General features: G+C 42.7%; 1 protein-coding gene across 1 annotated transcript in view; it reads left to right on the top strand.

Annotated features, from left to right (window-relative positions):
* The window catches only part of LOC124594343 (protein phosphatase PHLPP-like protein), a 260,630-nt gene that overhangs the window by 210,926 nt on the left and 25,584 nt on the right, over nucleotides 1-24,120 (top strand). The window contains exons 10-12 of the mRNA XM_047132710.1: nucleotides 4,696-4,826; nucleotides 5,117-5,257; nucleotides 18,175-18,366. Coding sequence (XP_046988666.1) covers nucleotides 4,696-4,826; nucleotides 5,117-5,257; nucleotides 18,175-18,366 — 464 coding nt within the window. The remainder of the gene's footprint in view (nucleotides 1-4,695; nucleotides 4,827-5,116; nucleotides 5,258-18,174; nucleotides 18,367-24,120) is intronic.

Genomic DNA, 24,120 nt, shown 5'->3' with positions numbered 1-24,120 from the left:
GGGTTGTGTCAGAATACTATACCATAAAACATCAGTGAGTGAAAATAGGAAAATCAGACAACTTTTTTATGTGTACATCTCAGAGTTTCTGGTACTGTACATAACATAAAAACCATTGAGTGCAGATATGCAAAAGGATATATAATATGTGATTTCCCATTCAGGTTCTTAACGTCCAAGAATTTTGCTGCCTCCTAGACTAGCAGCTACCCATCACTCCAGGAACCAGCCACAAAACACTGCGTCAAGCTTCACATCTCTCTTGAGTTATCAGTATTGTCCACATGACTTACATTCAGCCACAGTCATAAATTTAATCATGCAGTATTAGTTAAATACCTACAGTCCTTACTTTGCTACATCTAATTGAAGTGTCATTTCATTAACAAATCTCAAAATCTTTTGATCAGCACATCTAATGCCTTGAATAATTTAATCTATGATCCCTGTTTTATTCACCACCCTTCCCAAAAAAGCACTCTTTATGAGCATTCCATAAGTTCTTTTATGTCCAGCATTGCTTCACCATCCTTTCTCAGGTTATGATATTAATATATCCACAGCTCTGCCCCAGTCTCTCCATTTCCTCAAAACAAATAAATATTCAAAACAGCTGCAATGCAAACACATATCAGGTTGGATGTTTAAAGCTGGCATAATCAAAAAATTCCACTACTTTTTTATTACACTAACCATATCTTACAGATAGATTTTATGTAAGTAGTCTGCATGAAGAAGAAGTCATTGGTTTGGCATCAGGTGGGTGGTGACTGAGGTAATGTCTTATTAATGCATGCAAAACAAGCACTCCCACCTTCTAGCTTCTTCCATAGGTTCACAAACACCCAGTCGCATCAGCCATGCCATGGTTGTTAGCTACAGAGTATCCATTAAACATGGTGAACCAATATCTGCAATGTGTTTATCAAAAACTTCTTTCCTTTGTTAATAATGTCCATCATTTCCTGGATCATCAGAAATCTGTGCTTGCCCCACTTCCAGCATACACCTTGCAAACCACCATTGTAGTCACCTTCTACTACATCAGCATTTCTCCACATGCATGGTCTGTCTGCTACTGAACATTATCTTAGTCGGCACCCACCTGATGCCAAACCAATGACTTCTTCTTCATGCAGACTATTTACGTAAAATCTATCTGTAAGATATAGTTAGTGCAATCAAAAAGTGGTGGAATTTTTTGATTTTGTCAGCTTCAAACATCGAATTTTTTTTTTTTTTTTTTTTTTTTTTTTTTTTTTTTTTTTTTTTTTTCCTTTATCTTGTTGGTACACACATTCCTGATATATGTTTGCATTTCAGCTGTTTTGAATATTTATTTTATTATTGAGAGTCAAAAAAAGGTTATACATGTTTTTTGAGTGCCTGGTATACTTTACTTTTGAAAAAGATGGATCAAAAAGTTTGCATTAAATTTTGCTTGAAATGTGGAATAAAATGCAGCTGTGGCCTCTGGCAAAACTACTATGAATCAGACAAGAGTTTACAACCAGTATAAACATTTCAAAGAGGGTCAATAGGATGTTGAAGATGACAGCTACCCGGGATGCCCCAGCAAATCAATTATTGATGACAAGGTGGAAGGAGTATAAAAAATGATCCTGGAAAATCACCAGACACCATCAGAGGGGTTAATTATAATGCCACAATATCGTTTGGCTCATGCCAAAAAAAATTATTTTTTTCAGATTTTCTTGGGAAAGAAATGTGTAGCAGCAATTCTGAATTTCGACCAAAAACGATGTCATTTAGCATTGCTTAGGAATTGCTGAATGAACTTGACAGTGATGCAGGACTTCTAAATAAGGTAATAATAGGTGACAAAACATGGGTATACAGGTATGACATCAAAAACAAGGCCTAGTCATTCAAATGGAAACTGCCTGAAGAGCCAACACTAAAACAAAATTTGACAAATTTGATCACATGTGAAGGTACTTCTCATTATTGTCTTCAATTACAGTGGATACTGCAACATGAGTTCCTGCCTTATGGTTATATGATCTGTATGAGATACAACCTGGAAGGTCTGCACTATCTGCATGAAGCAGTCTGAAGGAAATGACCAGAACTGTGACAAAACCACTTGTGGAAATTGCATTGCGATAATGCTGCTGCTCACACCTCAATGCTTGTTCATGATTTTTTGGCAAAAAACAAAATCACTGTGTTGGCTGGACATGTCTCCTTGCAACCTGTTTCTGTCCCCAAGGTTGAAGAGAACCATTAAAGGACGTCGTTTTTCCATCATAGATGAGATAATAACATAATTGCTGAAGGAGCAGAACACTATACTAAAAAGTGAATTCCAGAAGTGCTTCAAAGATTGGAAAAAGTGCTGATACAAGCATCTTACATATGATGGGGATTGTATTGGAGGAAACAAAAGTTTATATTGATGAGTAAAAAAAAGATTCTTCAAGAAAACCAGAAATTCCCATTACTTTTTGATCACACCTCATATATACAGGGTGGAGAAAAATTGTGTCATGAAATTTTAACCCTGGATAGCTGATGCCAGTAGGAACCAAAATACTATTGTTGTGTAGTTCGACAACGCACAATTTTTAAACTATATAAACTTGGCACCACGCGCTCCGATTGGCCACGAGATTGCCTTGGTGCCAGATGCTCTGGGCAATGCATGACCAGGAATGCTTTTTCTGCCAGAGATCACAATGTATCCCAGGCAGCCTGCATGCTCTGTGGTAGTGCACCACCCTTCCATTCTGGGGGCAAATCTGCCACGGTCCCAACACATCCATTGTAGTTTCATGATAAGACGTACCGGGAACAAACATGTCAACAGCTGCTAATATGCACACAGGAAGTCTTTTACAAATTGTGTTGGGCATGAAAAGGGATTTTTTGTGGCTAGGACATTGTTTACTTAAAGCAGGTTCTTGAACTGGTGACCCTCTGATGTGACACAAGCTTGGTAACACCGAATGGTGATTTGCCAAACTCTTTCAAAGATTCCTGGCATTGCCCTGATGTGATTGGCGACATGTTGAATGTGATCCACTAATTCCTCCTCGTTTCTAGGTGGTTCACATCCAGATGGGTGAACTAGAACCATGAAGAATCCCCACAGGAAAAAGTCCGGTGGCGTGAGGTCTGGTGATCATAGGAGCCATGTCCTATGAGCACCTCTGCCAATTACCCAGCCGTCAAAGAGTTCATTTAAATATCCATGCACAGCACAACTTATATGTGGGCACCCCATCATGTTGTTGCCCCAGTAAGTTGAGGCGTAGATGGACCAGACCAATCAGATGGTCACCCACAATGCCTGCTGAAATGTTGAGCGAAAATCGTTCCTGGTGTCCATGGATATACATGATGTGAGAATTTCCCCTTGCCCAGTGATCAATGTTTCGAGTGTTGTAAAGACCATCCCGATGGAAGGAGCAATTGTTGGTAAACAACACAATGGCAGGGAAGTCGTGATCTTGTGCAACATGTTGAAAAAACCACCGGCAAACCCCTAGCCTGTGTTCATAGTCCACCAAAGGATTTAGGTCTTGGACAGGGTGGAAACGAAATGGATGCTGGCCATCATCCCTCAAAACCTCCCAGACAAACCGATGAGTGACCCCCATGTTGTATCCAACCGCTCGAGTACTTGTCATAGGTGCTTCCTCGAAGCACTCAAGAACAGTCTCTTCAAATACACCATCCCGCCATCTTCGAGGTCTTCCAGCATCACCATGAGCCTGTTTCGCCTCTTTCACCAAGTCACCGGTGAATTGCTGTAAACATTTGTGGGTGTGGGTGGTGTCTTGATGGGTATCATTCCTCATACAGCCATGGAGCTTCATGCACATCACCGTCGGATAGTCCATAAACAAAAACCATATCTTATTGTTCTTCAAATGAATACTGTGCTGCCATGCTTATTATATGACTAAATTGCAAGTGACGTGTGTGTGCTCTGAAGCGAAGCTTATGTGTGAATGCCTCTGAAGTCAGGTGGAGACAAATAGCAAGACCTATCTGACACATATGCCTATCATGTTAGGGTAGTGATGGGGTGAGGAACGTTTGTATGTGTGAACTGACAACCATAGTGCTGCCCGTCAACTGACGAACAGCAACAGGGCAATCCCATGGCCAATTGGAGTGCATGGCGCCAAGTTTCCATAGTTTAAAAATGGTGCATTGTCAACCTACACAACATTAGTAATTTTGGTTCCTACTGGCATCAGCTGTCCAGGGTTAAAATTTCATGACACAATTTTTCTCCACCATGTATAGGATTTCATCACATTGAATCATGTCATCAACCATCACGTCACAGTATGGCTTGTAACATATCAAATACAATCTTTTTTCTATGTCACCATCTGCATAACTTGTAGAAAGATGATTCTGAAGACCAGTAAATAAATAAATCCTGCTCACCTCAATCAGCTTCATACTGACCAACAATTACTCCACATCCAAAGAGCAAGCATGCAATATATCTGAGGTACGCATGGAAACCTGGCTCTCTCTGCCTGTAGGTCCTTCCACAGATCACTTGTAAAGAACTTGACTGGAATCCATAGACCTTCAGTCCTTTAAACGTGTGAATGAGATACAGTGATAATATTTTTACCATATGGACTCACAGTATTTTCATAATATAATTATTTGTTCAGAGCTGTACAGCATACAATGTGCTTTCCTCAGGTTTTGGATTTGGCACACAATCAACTTGACAGAATAAATCTAGCAACACTAGTCCCAAACCAGCTGCAGTTTTTGGATCTCTCGTGTAATTCCAGGCTTTACGTAGATCCACGTCAGTTTCAAGTGTACAGGTATGATCTCTTCCATCAATAACAAAATTAAAAATGATTTACAATAAAGTAATGCTCTTTGTATTATATAATTCTCATTAAAAGATCAAGTAGCACTACTGTTTATTACTAAAACTGTATATTTAAAATAGCAACAAATATTAATTTATAAATTAACACTGTTGGTTTCTCATAGCTTAATTTTATAATGCATTATGTTCTACAGAAAAAAGATTTCAAGTATTCCATATTTTTATTTTATTTAGTGGAATGAAATATTTAAATTCAAACTAGGTTTTATACCTTTTTAGGACTCAGAGGCCAATGAGTCTTGTTGATGTGTCTGGACACAACAGAACTAGTCTTCCCTCCACTCCCTATAATGAAGGGAATGGAGAACTTGATCCTCCATGGAAAATAGGTTTCTCTGAAGCAGCAGGGAGTCGAGAAAGGTAACATCATTAAATTTTAAATTATTTAAATTCCTGGGTTTTTCCAAAGGTGAAAGTAATTTTTTGAATCCTGGGTCATATTCTCTTTACATTTAATTTCCATTACATGACATCCATACCAGTTTTGTATTTCCTGTACTCAAATACTTTGCTAAGGAGTTTACTCATTAGAGACAATACTTCCACCAGTGAAGCTTAATATAAATAAGAAAGACGTGATATCAGTTACTGGTATGCATAATATTATTATTCTCTCACTCCTCTTTTCTGAGTATCTCTTTCACAACTACATATCCCACAGTAGAGTGCTAATTATCAGCCCTGTTCTTGTCCACCTTAAATAAATATCTATTTTCTTAATTTTCCATTGGTGTTTTCAAAAGTTAAAATTAAATAAGATGATTACTTATTTTAGTATCAGTATAGGTATGACAACACTGTGGAACCATCACTGTTGGCACAAATGCAACTATGCTGTCTAACATATGCTCAACTACAAGCCAGGGAGCTGAAGCCCAGATGAGGTACTGAATGATGTAAGTTAATCTACAGGGGAGCAGAGAGTCCTAACACCATGTAGAGAATGAGCACAAAGGAAAGCACAACATGGAACCACCATGACCAGCCGACAATGAGGCACAGCTATGGCTGTGGGTATTGAAATCACAATTAGAACTTCCCAGCCAGGCCTATTGCCAGCAGCATGTAAACACCTGGGTCACTGCATCTGTCCATGCCATTCTCTGTACACACCCTCCATGACAGCATTCTGTATTATTCTGCTGTGATACCCATGCCAGCTACTTTGCATTCATCTCAGTGTCCACTGGCAAGGATACTAGATTTCTCCTACCTGAATACGCCACATAGGGCTGAAAATGACCCAGTTTGTGCTGTAATCACTGTTGCAATTCCAGAGAGAGCATGAGATCCTCCAGCAATGAATTCAACCACCAAAGAAGACAATGCTGACACAGCTTGCTTCACCTGAAGCACGACAGACTAGGGAGTTTGCGGTAATGCTTGGTCCGCTGACATGGGCAGGGGTGAGTACTTGGCAACTGGTGAGCAGGAAAAAGAGGGTACTTATTTAAATTCCATGAGTTCCACTGTGTAAGGCACAGGAGCTAGCCCTGCTGGCACCCTATTCCATGATTGAAGGTAGGATGCCAAAGAATACACTGGAGGCAGCAGTGGGGGAGCATACTATGCAGTTGGGAGCCATCCACCTGAACATCATCAGAAACCAACCCTGTCACCCAGCTGGCTTGGAGATGGTGGCATCATAGGTCTCCCCCCCCCCCCCCCCTCCTCCCTCTGGGTCCAGGGGTTAGAATAGGCCCACGGTATTCTGGTCTGTCATAAGAGGCAACTAAAAGGAGTCTCACACTTTTCAGCCCTATAAGTTCAGGTCCCATTTTATGGTTTGGCATGCCACTTTCCAAATTCTACAGAAGTGCGGGCCATACGGGGAAGGACACCTTATGTGGTGCATGAGTTATCCATAGTGCCCTTAGATTTGATCTCCTGAATCTCTTCTCATCATGGCTTTGCATCTCCACCTGAATTCAACTAGTTAGGCAAGGACACTCTCAGGGGTATGCCATCTTCTTCCATTGTTTCTTGTCCTCTTTCGCCCCCGTGACAGTATTGAATTTCTCTGTGCCCAATATTCAGCATGGTAGCCAGTCAGTTGTAGTGGGGTTGTCATGTACCCATATGGTGGTAGCCCTCTGACAACATGGGGATTGCATTCTGATGCCTGAGCTGTAAACTTCCACATATGTCAAGGAGTAGATGCCCATCTTCATGGGGCGTCCAGACTACCATCAACGGCCATCATGCCAGGTGGCCTTTGCTGTGGCTGGGTGGTGCATGTGAGGAGAGCCCCTGATCAGAGTGGATGGCATCAGGGTGGATGACCCACAGTGAAGCGGATGAAGTTATCTCTTTTGTTGACCGAATGGCACCAGCAGTCCCTAAGAAGGGCAAGATGGAATACAATGCTGACAGGTATGAGCCTAAATTGTTTCCCTCCCATGCTACACCTTGGGAAGATCATAGGGCTACAGAAAGAAGAGAGCCATATTTGCCTCAGTATTTAGTCTGTAGCAGAATGGATGGAGACTGCAGCCTTGTTTCAGACAGCATCCCCAGCCCAATCCTGGCCGTTACTCGCTTGTGACCAGCTGGGTGATATTTCTGTTTCTGTCACTCCCCATAAAAGCCTCAACATTGTCCAGGGGATTATTTTCCATCGTGACCTCCTCTTGCAGTCTGGCGATGAGCTCCACGCCAATTTAGAATGGTGGGATGTTCATTTCATCCAGCGCATTTACAGGGGACCCAAAGACAACATGGTTGTTACAAGTGCCTTCATCTTGGCCTTTGAGGGTGATTCATTGCCTGAAAAGGTCAAGGTGATGGCCTACCACTGTGACATTAAACCATACATCCCTCCCCCTATGCGGTGCTTTAAGTGCTGGAAATTTGGGCGCATGTCTTCCTGCTGCACTTCCAGCACCACATGTCGAAACTGCAGATGTCCACTGAATCCAGATACTTCATGTACACCTCCTCCCACTTGTATCAACTGTGGAGAGCACCACTCAACCTGCTTGCCAGACTGCACAGTACTCCAAAAGGAGCAGAACATCATGGAGTACAAGACACTGGACCGGTTCACTTACCAAGAGGCTGAACGTAAATTTGAACAATTACACCCCTTTCGGTTGACATCCGCATATGCTGCAGCTATTTCAACATCGCCATCACCAGTGCCAGTAGTACCACACTCTGTGCCACGAACAGTGGGCCCTCCGGGCCACCAGAATACATCTGCCCCTTGGTTGTAGGGGGCAAATCTTCCATTGCTCAAATCTTCCATTGCTCCCAAAACACCTACTTTTGGAGCAAGCACCCCCCCCCCCCCCAAAAAAAAAAAAAAACACAGGGGAAATCTGTTCCCTCCTCCCCTCCCCTGGAGAAGCAACAGCCTCCTCTGGCTCCAAGGTCTCCACTAATGCCACAGCAGACACTCACCAGTGGCTAAAGGAGCCAAAAGCTGCTGGACGAAGAGCTTCATGGTCTTCCTCTGTGCCTGAAGCTACTTTGGAGAAGTCCTCCCAGCAAGCCCCTAAAGAGAAGCGAAAGGGCAAGTAAACCAAGAAGAAGTCTGCTAAGAAACAGGACCCTCCAGTGGCCCCAACACAACCACTCCCTACCAGTTCTGCATTTGAGGTTGAGGTGGAGATCTTAGTGTCCCATAAGGACCTGGACCTCACTGATGCCTCATCCACTATAGGAACAGATATAAATACTCAATCCGTGGCAGCAGGTAACCCTGAGGTGTAACCTGCCTCCTTGTGCACTTCACACCTTCCTCCAGTCGAATTGCTGCTGCTTTTTCCACCATCTGGCTGAGCTACGGCAGCTGTTAAGCTTTACACCTGCTTTCCACATTGCCCTCCAGGAAACCTGGTTCCCAGCAGTGTGGTCCCCTGCCCTCCATGGCTATACAGGATGTTACAAGAACCACATGGAATATAATAGAATGTCAGGAGGAGTTTGCGTCTCTGTCCTGAACTTAGTATGTAGTGAACCTGTGCCCCTTCAAACTCCTCTTGAAGCTCTGGCTGCGAGGATAAAGACAACAGAGGAAATAACCATCTGCAATGTATATCTTGCTCCAGATGGTGCTGTATCCTGAATGTATTGGCTGCACTGATTCATCAGCTCCATAAACCTGTTCCACTTTTGGGACATTTTAACGCCCATAATCCCTAGTGGGGTGACACCATGCTTACTGGCCGAAGCAGAGAGGTCAAGAATTTACTGTTTCAACTTGACCTCTGCCTCTTAAATACTGGGGGCCCCCATACATTTCAGTGTGGCTCATGGTACTTACTTGGCCACTGATTTATCGCATTGCATCCCAGCACTTCTTCCATCTGCCCACTGGAGAGCCCACGATGACTTGTGTGGTAGTTACCACTTTCCCATCTTCCTGTCGCTCCCCCGGCATCATGCCCATGGACACCAACCCAGATGGGCTTTAAACAAGGCAAACTGGGAAGCTTTCACCTCTGCTGTCACCGTTGAATCTCCCCCATATGGTAACATTCAATGCGGTGGTTGAGCAAGTCACCAGGATGATCGTTTCTGTGATGGAAAACGTGATCCCTGTTCCTTAGGGTGCCCCCGGCAAAAGACAGTACCTTGATGGTCGCCAGAACTTGCTGAGGCCATTAAAGAGTGTAGGCGCCCTCTACGGTGACATAAGCGGCACCCTTCCCTGGAGCACCTAATAGCTTTTAAATGACTCTGTGCCCACATTCGCCAGCTTATAAAAAGATGGAAACAGGAGTGTTGGGAGAGGTACCCCTTGACCATTGGGTGCCATGCATCATCCTCCCAAGTCTGGACGAAGATCAGACGTGTTTTTGGGTACCAGACCCTGACAGGTGTCCCTGGCATTAATATCAATGGTGTGCTATGTACAAATGCAAACGCAATTCCTGAGCACTTTGCTGAGCACTACGCTTGAGCCACTGTGTCCAAAAAATATCCCGCAGCCTTTCGCACCCTCAAACAGCGGATGGAAGAGAAAGCCTCCTCGTTCACTGAACATCACAGTGAACCCTATAACGCTCCATTTGCAGTGTGGGAGCTCCTCAGTGCCCTTGCACATTGCCCCGATACCGGTCCTGGGTCAGATTGAATCCACAGTCAGATGATTAAACATCTCTCGTCGGACTACAAGTGACATCACCTCGTCATCTTCAACCAGATCTGGTGCGATGGCATCTTTACATCGCAATGGTGGGAGAGTACCATCATTCTAGTGCTCAAACCTGGTAAAAATCCGCTTGATGTGGATAGCTATTGGCCCATCAGCCTTACCAATGTTCTTTGTAAGCTGTTAGAATACATGATAAATCGGTGGTTGTGTTGGCACCTGGAGTGATGGTGCCTACTGGCTCCATGCCAGGACAGTTTCTACCAGGGTTGCTCTATCACTGATAATCTTGTGTCCCTCGAGTCTGCCATCTGAACAGCCTTTTCCATGTGCCAACACCTGGTTGCCGTCTTTTTTGATTAATGGAAAGCTTATGGCACAACCTGGCGACATCATATACATGCCATTTTATATGAGTGGGGTCTCCGGGGGCCCGCTCCCAATTTTTATCCAACACTTCCTGTTGCTCCATACTTTCCATGGCCTAGTTGGTGCCTCTCATAGCTTCCCTGTGTCCAGGACAATGGAGTCCCGCAGGACTCTGTATTGAGTGTCTCTCTATTTTTAGTGGCCATTAACGGTCTAGCAGCAGCTGTCAGGCCGTCGGTCTCACGTTCTCTGTATGCAGACGACTTCTGCATTTCATACTGCTCCTCCAGTACTGGCTTTAGCCCACAGCTTCCAGTTTTCAGCCACGGAGTCGTGTGTCATGCAATTCTGTTCGCATTTTACCATTCATCCGGAACCAGAACTTTACCTTAATGACAATCCACTCACAGTAGTGGAGACATATCAGTTTTTAGGACTGGTTTTTGACGCTCGATTGACTTGGCTTCCTCATCTTCGTCAGCTTAAGCAGAAGTGTTGGCAGCACCTCAATGCCCTCCACTGCCTGAGCAGCACCAACTGGGGTGCAGACTGTTCTACGCTGCTGCAGTTCTACAAAGCTCTTGTTCAATTGCACCTTGACTATGAGAGTGTGGTTTATGGTTTAGCGACACTCTCAGCATTGCGTTTATTTGACCCAGTGCACCACTGCGGAGTTTGACTTGTGACAGGAGCTTTTAGGTCGAGTCTGGTGATCAGCAAACTGGTGGAGGCTGGAGTCCCTCCATTGCAGATCAGACATGCACAACTGCTCACTAGTTATGTTGCACACATTCGTAGCTCTCCTGAGCATCCAAATTACTGTCTCCTTTTCCCAACCACGGTGCTTCATTCCTCGGCGGCCCAGGTCAGGGCTTACAATTGCAGTTCACATACAATCCCTTCTGTCTGAACTGGAGTCCTTCCCTTTACCACCTCTACTCGAGGTCCATTCACATACACCTCCATAGTGTAAACCCAAGCCGAAGCGTTGTCTGGAGCTTTCGCAAGGCCCCAAGGACTCAGTTAACCTGTGGTTTTCTACTGTCACTTCCTATTGATTTTTGGCATGTCCCGGGGCTTGAAGCACTTTACATCAACAGCTCGATGGCTTATGGTCACGTTGGCTTTGCCTGTGTTCACTGAGTGCATACTCAACAGCACTCCTTGCCAGATGGTTGCAGTGTTTTCACTGCAGAGCTGGCAGCCATATCTCGTGCTCTTGAGTACATCCACTTACGCCCAGTCATTTCTCCTCTGTACTGAACCCTTGAGCAGCCTACAAGCTATCGACCAGTGCTACCCTCGCCATCCTTGGGTAGTGACCATCCAGGAGTCCATCTATGCCCTGGAACGGTCCAGTCGTTCAGTGGTGTTTGTCTGGACCCCAGGTCAAATCAGAATCCCAGGCAATGAACTTGCTGACAGGCTGGCCAAACAGACTACACGGAAACCGCTTCTGGAGATCAGCATCCCTGTAACTGACCTGCGTTCAGTATTACAACACTAGGTTTTTCAGCTTTGGGAGACGTAATGGCATAATCTCAGTATGCACAACACACTGCATGCCATTAAGGAGTCTATGAATGTGTGGAAGTCCTCCATGCAGCATGCGGGCCTCTCACAGAGATTCTGTGATTCTCTGCTGGCTCCGCATTGGGCATGCTTGGGTGACCCACAGCTACCTCCTGCACTGTGAAGACCCACCTCAGTGTCGGTGCGGCACCTGGTTGACAGTGGCCCATATAATTTTAAGCATCCTTCTGTGACTGCCCTGCATAATAAACTTCATTTAATGGACTCGTTACCGTAAATTTTAGCAGACAACACATTCTCGTGATCAGCCAGCCATGGTTATCTGCTCTCTTGTTTTAATCTCTTCTACCTTTTTCTTGCTTCTCTAGCTGTGGTTTTTGTGTCCTATTTTGGCCCTTGTAGTGTTTTTTGCCCTTCTGTTGTTCTTGTGGTTTTTCCTTCCTGTCTGTATCGTGCTGTATGTCTCGTTAATTTTTTCTTTCCCTTGTGGATTTGTTTTAATAGGAACAAGGAACCAATGACCAAGCAGTTTGGTCCTTTTCTCTCTGCCTAATTTTGTGACCCTCCACAACATCAAGCAGCCACCCCAGCTGCCAGCTGAAAGACTGGGCATACATAACAGTCCTGTGATAAAAACATGATGAATGACTATGATCTGAGGCATGCAACTGGGGGTGCAACAAATTCAAAAGACCCCATGATTGGCACCCATTGAAATGCTCCACCATACTATATGGTTGTCCATCATCACCTGGTACATATTCAGGTAACTCATAAGGCATTGTCACAGTATGAGGTAGACACTGACTTCTTCACTTCAGTCTTGAACAACCACGTGAAACTTCCCACATCACCGAGTCCGCGTATGAGGTAGCAAATTGAAGACACTCAAAATGACTCTTGCACAAGAGACCTTGTGGGTCAGCAATCAACACAGCATATGATTGCCCAGGGTGCTTTTGATGCTGGTTAAACTGCAACTGTGGCACTGTCACATGTGTTAGATAACCAAAATACTGCATGAGCAACTGACAAAATTCATCAAACGTAAGTTTCTCAGGGTCAGTAGAGGGCTTCAACTTCTGAATGATTTAATATAAACTCACACTGCTGGTCAACAACAAGGCAGCATTAGCAATTGAATCAAAGATACACCTTACTTGACAGTGCAGCAAGAACTGGTGCAGATAATTCTCCCACCTTTCTGTATCCTTGTCTGAACCAGTGCATGGCATCAGGGACAGCAGGGAAGCGAGCTCCTCTTCCAGGGCCTGGGCCACTATCAGCACAGTTACAATAATGTAATTGTCACTGTCAGTACGAATGTAACTATGCTAGCTGATAGTGGCTCAACTACAAGTTGGGGAGCTGAACTCAAATTTATGGGGAGCATAGATACCAAATACCATTTAGAGAATGAGCACAAAGAAACACACAACACGATCAGCATGAGTGATTGACATCAGAGCACGTGGAACATAGCACTATGCAAAGCTAAAGCTGGGTCTGTAGGTGTTGAAATCAGTGTTATGAGTGCCTGCATGGCCAGTTCCAACCAACAGGTAAACCCCAGGGTCAGTGGCAATGCCCATGTCACTCTTTGTACTAAGGGCACTGCCCATGCCACTCTTTGTACTCACCTTTCATGACAATGTTCTGTTCTATTTTGCTATGATACCCATGCCAAATCCTCTGCATCCATCTCACTGTCCACCAGAAGGGATACTAAATATATTAATATGCTCAATCATCAAAAATTAATGATCTCTCTTTTTACAAATTCATAATTTCAGTAATTTTGGACAACAACTAGTATCTGGTATGCCAGCCCAGTGATTCTGAAAGCCCACCAGAATGCATGGCCCAAGATGACACCTAGACAGTGCTCCTAAAATTTGTAAGCACTGCTGTCACTGCCCAAACTTGCGAGCCACGCCCCCTGTGTCAGCCTATCAGTGCTCGCAGCCACGCTATAGAACTAGCAGTGCAGTGGCTTGAACCTCAGGCACATTCCAACTGTGCTCTCATATTGTATGAGTACATTGCACTTACCATTGTTTGGTTCATGATACTGTTATGCCCAGACTCTTTATTTGGTTCAGTCTCTGGACTTCTCATTCTCCATGCTGTCTTCATTGTCCATCCATCACTGTTGTCATCTTTCCATCATTTTCAGCAACTCACTGTTGATGCAGTCGGCCAGCACCTTCTGGTTGCATCCAATTACAGTTAGTGTGATGGACGACAACGGGAAAGGTTAACAGTGTCTTATGGAGTCAAAACTTGTGCAATTTGTAGAACAGCACCAGCAACAGCTTCTCCTGCAGCAGCAATTGCAACAGCTGTTGCAGCAGAAAATTGACTTGTTATGCCAGGAAATTCTACTTTCGTCATAATGCATGCAGCATTGGGGTTCACAACACACTCAGGCTGGTTGCTTCCCAGGCAAAGCCCTGTGCACCCCTGTTTCTGCCTTTGAATAAGACCAAAGAAGATTGAGGCATATATTTGCAGCAGCTGAAACAGCATGTGGGTCATTTTTACTTTTCTGATGACACTCTTCAACAATTTCTCCTGCTTTTGCAGACTTCCCTGGAGACATTTTTCCTGCTAAAGAAGTTGGTTCTCCTCTTTAATCCAGTTGCACTCACATTCAGGGAGATGTATTTGTTGCTGAAGAACTATTATTCACAATGATTCCAAGTGGTCATGTCGCACCTTGAGTCCCATCAATACCACAAGTAACTGGGTCAGTCATATCACTCATGGGTGACAGATTTGCAAGGGCTGAGCCGATATTGTGATTTCAGTTGTGCAAACCCATCTTGCAAAATATCATATCCAGCTTCCTTGATCAATTGGTGCCTGATTCAGAAGCACGTACTGCAGCCCTCATGCTAGACAATCATTCCTTGGACAGTATTTTGAAAATTGCACACCTTTTTGAGAATGCATTAGCAGCAAATGAACAATTTATGGTTCATCCCCAGGTAGAAGCATTTCCATCACCACCAAGTATGTGAAGTCCTTGTCCCACCAGCAATGTCGTGACTTGTCACTTACAGATGTGTCAGTGGCCTCTGAGCAGCCAGTCACACCACATCAGTGTATGTAGCAGGGTCTCCCATCTTCTCCTGCTCTGGTTGTTTCATGATGCATCAATGTGCAGACTGTCCAGATTGCTGGGAACACAGCATCCATTGTGGAAAGGATAGAGCATCTCCAGACTGTCTGCCATCAAGCATTGGGACAGTCAAACCCCACTACATAATTGTATCAAGGTATGGTGCTTGATCTCCACACCATTGTTCCCTAGGGCAATCCTCCTACCACCAAGTTGTGTATTAACCTCACAAGTACACATAGGAACATTTGTTTCCTCTGTAGCCATGGGAGCAACAGTTTCCCCAATGAACCTTCCAACATATGCTCATCTGGGTTACTCAGCATTGGCCTTGCCCTCCTGAAAGTTGGTTGTATATGGTGAAAGCTCAGTTCCTCTCAGAGGTCAGTTCATAACTATGGTAGCATACAAGAAGGTTACATGGCCGTAATGCCGTTTGTTGTCAGTAATCACTCAGTTGGCAACGTTTTCAGCTTGGCTGTCTTCTCCCTTTTGGTTTCTCCATCATGGATGGACTTCAGGTCATCTCAGACATGTTTTCCTTTCAGGAGCCTGATGGTCTTTGTGCCTCCCTTGTGTGTCTATTCAAAGCTGTCCTAGGGTGCGCCATCAGTTTTGAGGTGCATATTTCTGAATGTCCAGAAGCTGTGCCTGTTTCTTTTTGGCACATGCACTCCTGGTCTCCCAACAGACAGCCATTAAGCTTGAACTAGAGCACCTTCATGAAGCTGGGGGATTGAACCTGCCAAAACTAGTGCTTGGGGCACACCCCTGGTAGTGGCTAAGAAGCCAAATGGCTCCCTCCACACCTGTGGAGACTTTGGATCAACACTCAATGCCCATGCACACACGGAAATGCACCCCCTGCATGTCCAGGGGACCTCCTCCTAAAACTTGTCAGTGGTGGACATTTTTCTAAAACAGACTTTGTTGGCGCTTATTTACAGATCCCACTAGATGAGGAATCACAACACATTATGGTCATCATTACACCCTTTGGCTTGTATAAATACAAATGTTTGCCCTTTGTGATCTCTTCTGCCCTATCAATCTTCCAGAGGTACGTGGAACAGTTAACCATGTCCACTCCAGCTTAGCCCATCTTTTCACTCATCCTGTATTAGTGAAGTGGAGCAGAAGGTGTGAACATTTAAATAACAAATGTTGACAGCAATGGACACATCCACCACCATCATGGCTGTGTTCCTGAGAAGCTACAGAACCACCCTGTCCAGGACCACAGCCCAGTGAAGCTCCTCCATGGATGACAGCTGTGTACTCTGCTCCATCTCCTGGCACCGCAGCCCCCAAAACCTCAGATCTGACGTGCTTGATGATGCCTCAGGTTCAGCTGTTAAAACTTTCATGGATGTCAGCTATGATGGTGACCACACATGACTGGTGCCTCATGAGAGCTGACACTCCAACAGGATGACAATTTTTCTGGAAAACCTGAAAAACCTGGAATTCTCAGGGAATTACATTTTACCTGGAAAAATCATGGAAATCTCAGGGAATTTCAGGAATTTCATAAAATCACAGGGTATTCTGCATTTTTAAACTAACATTGAAACTGAATTTGTTGACTTTTATAAATCACAAATTTAAAAAAAAACTATAGATTTCAAAGTGTGTTAATTCCATGAATATTATTCCATAATTATTGATGTTCAAAAACTGTGGTTAAACTACTGTTTAGTGCTGGTATATAGCTCAGCTGAGAGGCTGCCTCCCCCCCCGCACCCAGCTCACCATTAATCTATTAGGAGCTTCTTTAAACACTGTTCCTCCTCATACCTGGAATTCTAAGGGATTTTTGTTTTTTCAAAGTTTGTGAGTTGTCACCATGTCAAAGGGATTTGGCACACCAACCAACTCTGCCCCCCAACTACTGGCTCCACCAACATCAACGGTTCACTCAGAGTTGGAGTGTCCACCCTTGCAAATCCCTCAACTACACAGGTACAATTTGCACTCCAGGGCACTGCCAGCAGTTCCTGTGGGTGCAGGTATGGAGGTAGAGATCTCACCACAGCATTCAACCATTTTCATAACACCATTCTCCAGCACATTGCCCAACATCAGAAGTCCTTCTTCCAGCTGTTGGGCTCCTCCACCAGAACACCAATTGTGCCTCTGGTTCATCTTGCAAAACATCATCCAGTGCACTTCAGGCCTTATGTGTCCATTTTCAGAGGCAGGAATCGGGTGTCCTCGCCTGACAATTTTGAAAGTCTGCCAACACACATGGGTGTAGACAACAGCCATTAGGCACCATTCCTAAAATTTGTGAGTGCTGGTGTTACCGCCTCAGCACTATTCATGGGCCACGCCCTCTGTGCCAGTCTTTGGTGCTCGTGGCTACACTATAAAGCTAGCAGCACAGGGGCCCAGACTTCAGTCATGTTCCTGCTACATCTCATACTGTTTGATGCACTCACTGTTGTTTGGTTCCTGATATTGCTACATCTAGGCTCTCGATTTGATTCACTCTCCCAACTCATTGTCTTCATTATCTGTCCACCACTGTTGTTGGCTTTCTGTGGTTTTTGTGGATTCACTGTCAACACCGTCAGCCAGTTGGCAGTGTCTCCTGGTTGTATCCAATTCCATTTACTACATACTCAGTTTTCATCCTGGACATTTGTAGTTATCATAAATATTTTTTACAAAAGATGTAGCCTTTATGACCTTACAAATTAAATTTCCTCTCCAAATTTTCTAATTGATTTGATATGGTAGTTTCTGTTCTGTTCCTGCTCTTAAATACCCATAGTTTCAGCTAGTTTAACCACCTAAAAACGAAATTTTCCATTACAAAGGTAGAAAAAATCTTCAATTGCATAGTTCAAAATAAAGTGTCGTAAGATTGTTGACAGATATTGTATTTACGTATGAAGGGACTGAATTATGTAGAAGAGATTTGTCAATAGAAGCATGTTGCTTGATGCCAGTCAAAGATTTAAGTAAAACAAAATACTTAATGTTGCCTATATCTTGCTTCTGAATATTTTTAAATGTCTTGTATTACTGTTTTTCCATTTTGAATACTGGCAACTGGTTTGATCAAACATTAGTGCTCATACACTTCTGATGTGAGCTGGTGAAGTATATATGAACAAGTTCATGTATAAGAAATGTTATATATTTCAGACTTTACATAAGCCAGATTCGACTACCGGCATTCTGCAATACTGAGGGACTATTTGGAATGTTTGATGGAGGAAATACTAATGAGTTACCAGTTATTCTAACCAAAGCAGTGCCACGAATATTACTGGAGGAAAGAACTGTTAAAGAAACTGCAAATGAATATATGAAATACACAATGTTGTCTGCACACCGGTAAGCTTGTAAATGATATCTGTAATGCTTCTTACAAACTGAAATTCTCTGTAAACTGTGAGGGTCATTCAATAAGTAATGCCCCACATTTTTTTTCTCAGAACATATTTGTTGTTAAGAGTCAGAATTTGGTGACAATATACATCAACATGTCTTGTTCATGTCTTATTTTTCTACATAGTTTCCTTCATGCTCTATGACCATATGCCAATGTCGTGGAAGAACATGCATTTCTTGCAGGTAAAAGCTCTTGTCCTGTAGGTGCAGCCATGTTTTCACTGCATGACTGACACTCTCATCATCTTCAAAGTGTGTTCCCCATAGAGAATCTTAAAGCAGCCCAAAGAGATGGAAATCCGAGGGTGCTAGATCTGGACTGTAGAGTAGATGAGGCAATGATGTCCAACCCAATTTGGCGATGTGTTCCCAGGTTCTCAGACTTCTGTGTTGGCATGTATTATCATGTTGGAGCAAGATTTCTGAAGGATTCTTGTCCAATTGAACACATCGGAAATGGTTCTTGAGTTTATTCAGTCTTCATGTATGCCTCTGAATGGATGGTTGAGCCTCTTGGCATCACATCCATGAAAACAATGCCATCACAATCCCAGAATACTGTCACATGGCTTTTCTGCCACTCCAAGGTTTGCCTTTTTGTTTCCGGCACAAAGTGGTGCACCCAGCTATTGTCCCCCGTAATGATTTGTGATGGAAAGACCTCTCTTTCAGTCTCAAAATGCTCCAACAATTCAGGTGAAATGGCCTTTCTTTAAATCTTGTGGTCTGCTGTGAGCATTCATGGAACCCATCGTGAACACCTCTTTGAATATCCGAGAGTCTTGATCATTGGAGATGCACTTCCAATGCTGACCAACAACTGTAGAGCCAATTATCAAGTTGTGATGTGCTGGTCAGCACGAATAATGGCATCCCCATGATTCAGCAAGTCTGGATTAGTGGCTGTGACATAACGTCCCGAGCATGGCTGATCATGGAGCTCTGTTTCTGAATTTCCTTAGGCTGTAACTTTCTTTAGCCATCACCTAACTGTTCTATCAATTGCAGCATAGCCGTACAGTGCGTACAAACGTTTATGGATGTTAACCATGGTTTATTTTTCTGTGCACAAGAATTCAGTAACAGCACACTGCTTGTAATGTGAGTTGTATGTAGACGCCATTTTGATGCTGTACTATTGCTCTGCCATCTTCCAGAATGGTTCGAAACTTCACCAGTGCACAGAACAAACATTAAGTGCGAAGCACCAACAAGGATGTTTGTCCATGTATATTAATGATTTTTTTTAAAAAATGTGGGGCATTACTTATTGAACCACCCTTGTAAGTTGTGATATATGCTATCATTAGAAAATAATGTAACCACAAACTTTTTGGGATAATACCAAGAAAATGAATATAAGGAATAGTTGATAGTATTTATACATAGCTGTACACAATTCTTTAAATATACATTAAAAACATAGACATTTCATGGTTAATTATCTTAATTTAAAATAAGGAGGGTATAAGATGAACATCAACAAAAGCAAAATGAGGATAATGGGATTAGCCAAATTAAATCAGGTGATGCTGAGGTTATTAGATTAGGAAATGAGACACTTAAAGTAGTAAATGAGTTTTGCTATTTGGGGAGCAAAATAACTGATGATGGCCACAGTAGAGAGGATATAAAATGTAGACCGGCTATGACAAGGAAAACGTTCCTGAAGAAAAGAAATTTGTTAACATAGAGTATAGATTTTAATGTCAGGAAGTCTTTTCTGAAAGTATTTGTATGGAGTGTAGGCATGCACGGAAGTAAAATATGCAAAGCTTTCAAAATGTGATGCTACAGAAGAATGCTGGAGATTGGAGGGATAGATCATGTAACTAATGAGGAGGTACTGAATAGAATTGGGGAGAAGAGAAATTTGCGGCACAACATGACTAGAATAAGGGCTTGGTTGGTAGGACACATTCTGAGGCATCAAGGGATCACCAATTTAGTACTGGAGAGAAGCATGGAGGGTAAAAATTGTAGAGGGAGACCAAGAAAGACACTAAGCAGATTCAGAAGGATGTAGATTGCAGTAGTTATTTGGAGATGATGGGGGTTGCACAGGATAGAGTAGCATGGAGAGCTGCATCAAACCAGTCTCTGGACTGAAGACCGCAACAACAGCAACAATAATTTAAAACTCAACAAGGTAACTACACAGAGAGAAAATTGTTAAAGAAACTACCTGCAAACATGTGAAAGTTGCAACATAATCAGCCCAAAAATATGTTTTTTTTTTTTCTTCTTTTTTTTTTTTTTTTTTTTTTTCATAATTGCTAGTATCTACTGTTGTTTGATCCCAAAGAGAGGCTGTTCTCAAATGGTGCCCTCACTCTGTTACTATTATTTGTAAATACACTTTCTGCTCCTACTACTTTCTTCTACTACTTCCCTTCATTACTACAACCATTACTCAATTCTATGACCTAATGACCTACTGACAGTTCTTCATCATAATAATACACTATTAAACTGGCCTTAAAGTGCACTCCAGTGTTTTCTGTCAATTTTGAATATTACATCTCTCTCAGTCATTGAAACCTTGATAACTTTATCTTAATGTTATTGCCTCGTCTTTCCATAATTATATCTGGAAGTAAAATATTTGGCATTTTCAGCCCATCTTTCTCCATTAGCAACCTTAGACTTAGTACAAGGGTAAGTCAATTATTATCCTCAAAGTAGTTATAAAAGTTTATTGTAATCAAATAGGAAACTTACAAGAACATCATTTTTCAACATAGTCTCCTTGTGTTTCAATGTACTTGGTCCATTGTTGTACAAGCTTCCTGAAGTCCTCATAAAAGAAGGTTCTCGGGTGAGCTGTGAGCCAGGAATGCACTGCTTCTTTCACTGCTTCTTCTGAGGCAAATCAACAGCCCCTTAATGCCTGTTTGAGTGGACCAAACAAGTGATAGAAGGGGCAAGATCAGGACTATATGGAGGATGATCCAGTACTTGAAATTTGAGTTTCTGGAGTGTTTCAGCAGTGTTGCAGTAGTATGAGGATGGGCATTGTCATGCAACAACAACACAATACCTTTTGACAGCAATCTTCGGCATTCACTTCAAATTGCAGGCTTAGCCTGACAGTAAGCATCTCACTGTAGCATACACTGTTTATTGTTGTGCCCCTTTTGCCATAATGTTCTAGTACTGGACCTTGTGTGTCCCAAAAAACTGTAAGCATCAGTTTTCCTGGGGACAGTTGGGTCTTGCACTTTTTCTTGCATTCCATACTCCACCGTTTGCTCTCCAGCTCATAATGGTGGATCCTTGTTTCGTCACCAGTAATGATCCCGTCTAAGAATTTGTCCCCTTAATTACCATAGTGATCCAAATGTTTCCTGCAGATGTCTAAGTGCGTTTGTTTATGCAACTATGTGAGCTGTTTTGGGACCCATCTTGCACAAACTTTATGAAACCCAAGTCTGTTGTGGATGGTTTTGTAGGCAGAACTGTGGGTAATTTGCAGATGATGTGCCACTTTGTCAATAGTTAATCGTCTGTCTAAGAAAATCATTTAACATGAACGTTCAATGGTTTCTTCATTTCTGGCGGTAAATGGTCCTCTGGCTCCTTCATCGTGCGTAACACGTGTGCGACCATTTTGGAATTTTTCAATCCATTCATAGACACTCCGCTGTTGCAAAACACTGCTCCGGAACTGTACCAAAAGCCTTCGATGAATTTTGGCCTCTGATACACCTTCCGACCACAAAACATGGATCACTGAATGTTGCTCTTCTTTGGTGCAAATAGACAGTGGAGCAGCCATGATTAACAGCATGGCAGCGATAACAAAACTAACCTAGCAGCTTGAAAATAGCAAAGATATTACAACAAATAAACAAAGCATGTTCATCAACACAAAATGACAATACTACCAAAATAAATGAAAATATAACTAAATTGTGGATAATAATTGATTTACCATCGTACTCTGGAAAGAAGAGCTGCTTTTAACATTTTTGTATACCTTGACTTTTCGTTTCTATTATCTTTTTTGTTTATAATGTGAAACCAATATTAACCATATGATTCAGAAAAATGAAATATTAATTGCCAGTAGTATTATGAAAAACAATGTGTAGATGAAATATGATGCATGAGAAATACAATAACATCGATGACATCACACAAAGCAAATCCTCCCTTTTTTTATTTTTTTTTTTTATTTTCTTAAACCATAATTTTTGTGGCTGGTTTCATAAGCCCCACCACAAATTCCTCTCCTATGACAGCCTCATCATTTCAAAGTAGCACTTACACCCCACTTCCTCAATCATTTGTTGAATGTATTCCAGTCCCTGTACCCCCTACCATGGGCGTACCCAGCTAGGGGCAGGGTGGGGGGGGGGGGCTGCCACCCCCCCCCCCCCCCCCCCCCCGCCTAGAAGATATTTGCAGTTTTTCACTAGTTTACTGTTTTATTTAATAAGAAAATAAGAAATGCTGCATGTTTTCTCTGATTGTACAAGTGCTTTCTTGTATTTAAAATGTTTATTAAAAGCAGTTTTTCAATGGTTTACTGTTTTATTTAATACGAAGTGCTGTATGTTGTCTCGAGTCCTTGTTTCCTGAGACTAGTATGACCTGCCCCCCTCCTCCCCCCCCCCCCCACACACACACACACACAACCCCCACCCCTAGTTCAGATCCTGGGTACGCCCTTGCCCCCTACAGTTTTCACCCTCTACAGACCTTCTAATTCCAAAGAGTTTATTCCCTGCAGTCTTAACATGTCCACCAATCCTGTCCCTTCTTCTCTTCAGTGTTTTTAAAATGTTCCTTTCATCTGTGAAGAATCTCCTCATTCCTTATCTTATCAGTAAACCTAATTTCAAACATTCTTCTGTAGCACCACATCTCAGATGCTTTGATTCTCCTCTGTTTGGTTTTCCCACTGTCTGTGATTCACTATCATTCAATTCTGTGCTCAAAACGTACATTCTCAGAAATTTATTCCTCAAATTAAGGCCAGTAAACTTCTATTAGTCAGGAATGCACTTTTTGCTTATACTAGTCTGGTTTTTAGGTCCTTCGTGCTCCGTCCATCATAGGTTATTTTGATTCCAAGGTAGCAAAATTCCCTAACTTTGCGATCACCAATTTTTATGTTAAGTTTCTCGCTGTTCCTGTTTCTATTATTTCCGATTACTTTTGTCTTTTTCTACTTTACTCTTAATCCATATTCACTTTCTCTGAAGATAGTAATATCACCTTTAAATCTTGTCATTTATATCCTTTCACCCTGAATTTTAATCCCACTCTTGAACTTTCTTTTATTTCTGTCATTGCTGCTTCTATGCATAGATTAAATAGTAGGGGCAAAAGACTGCATCCCTGCCTTACATTATTTTTAATTTGAGCACATTGTACTTGGTCTTCCAGTCGTACTGTTCTCTCTTGGTTCTTGTACATATTGTATATCATCCATCCTACCCTGTAACTTACTCCTATTTCTCTCAGAATTTCAAACATCTTTCTCCATTTCATATCGTTTAACACTTTTTCTGGATCCACAAATTGTACGAGCATGTCTGGATTTCTCTTCAGTATTGCTTCCATTGTTGTTGTTGTTGTTGTTGTGGTCTTCAGTCCTGAGACTGGTTTGATGCAGCTCTCCATGCTACTCTATCCTGTGCAAGCTTCTTCATCTCCCAGTACCTACTGCAGCCTACATTCTTCTGAATC

The sequence above is a fragment of the Schistocerca americana genome, chromosome 2 (assembly GCF_021461395.2).
Source record: "Schistocerca americana isolate TAMUIC-IGC-003095 chromosome 2, iqSchAmer2.1, whole genome shotgun sequence".
In the NCBI taxonomy this organism is placed as follows: Eukaryota; Metazoa; Arthropoda; class Insecta; order Orthoptera; family Acrididae; genus Schistocerca; species Schistocerca americana.
The sequence above is the reverse complement of the archived record's forward strand: the minus strand, read 5'-3'. Positions and strand labels throughout refer to the sequence as shown.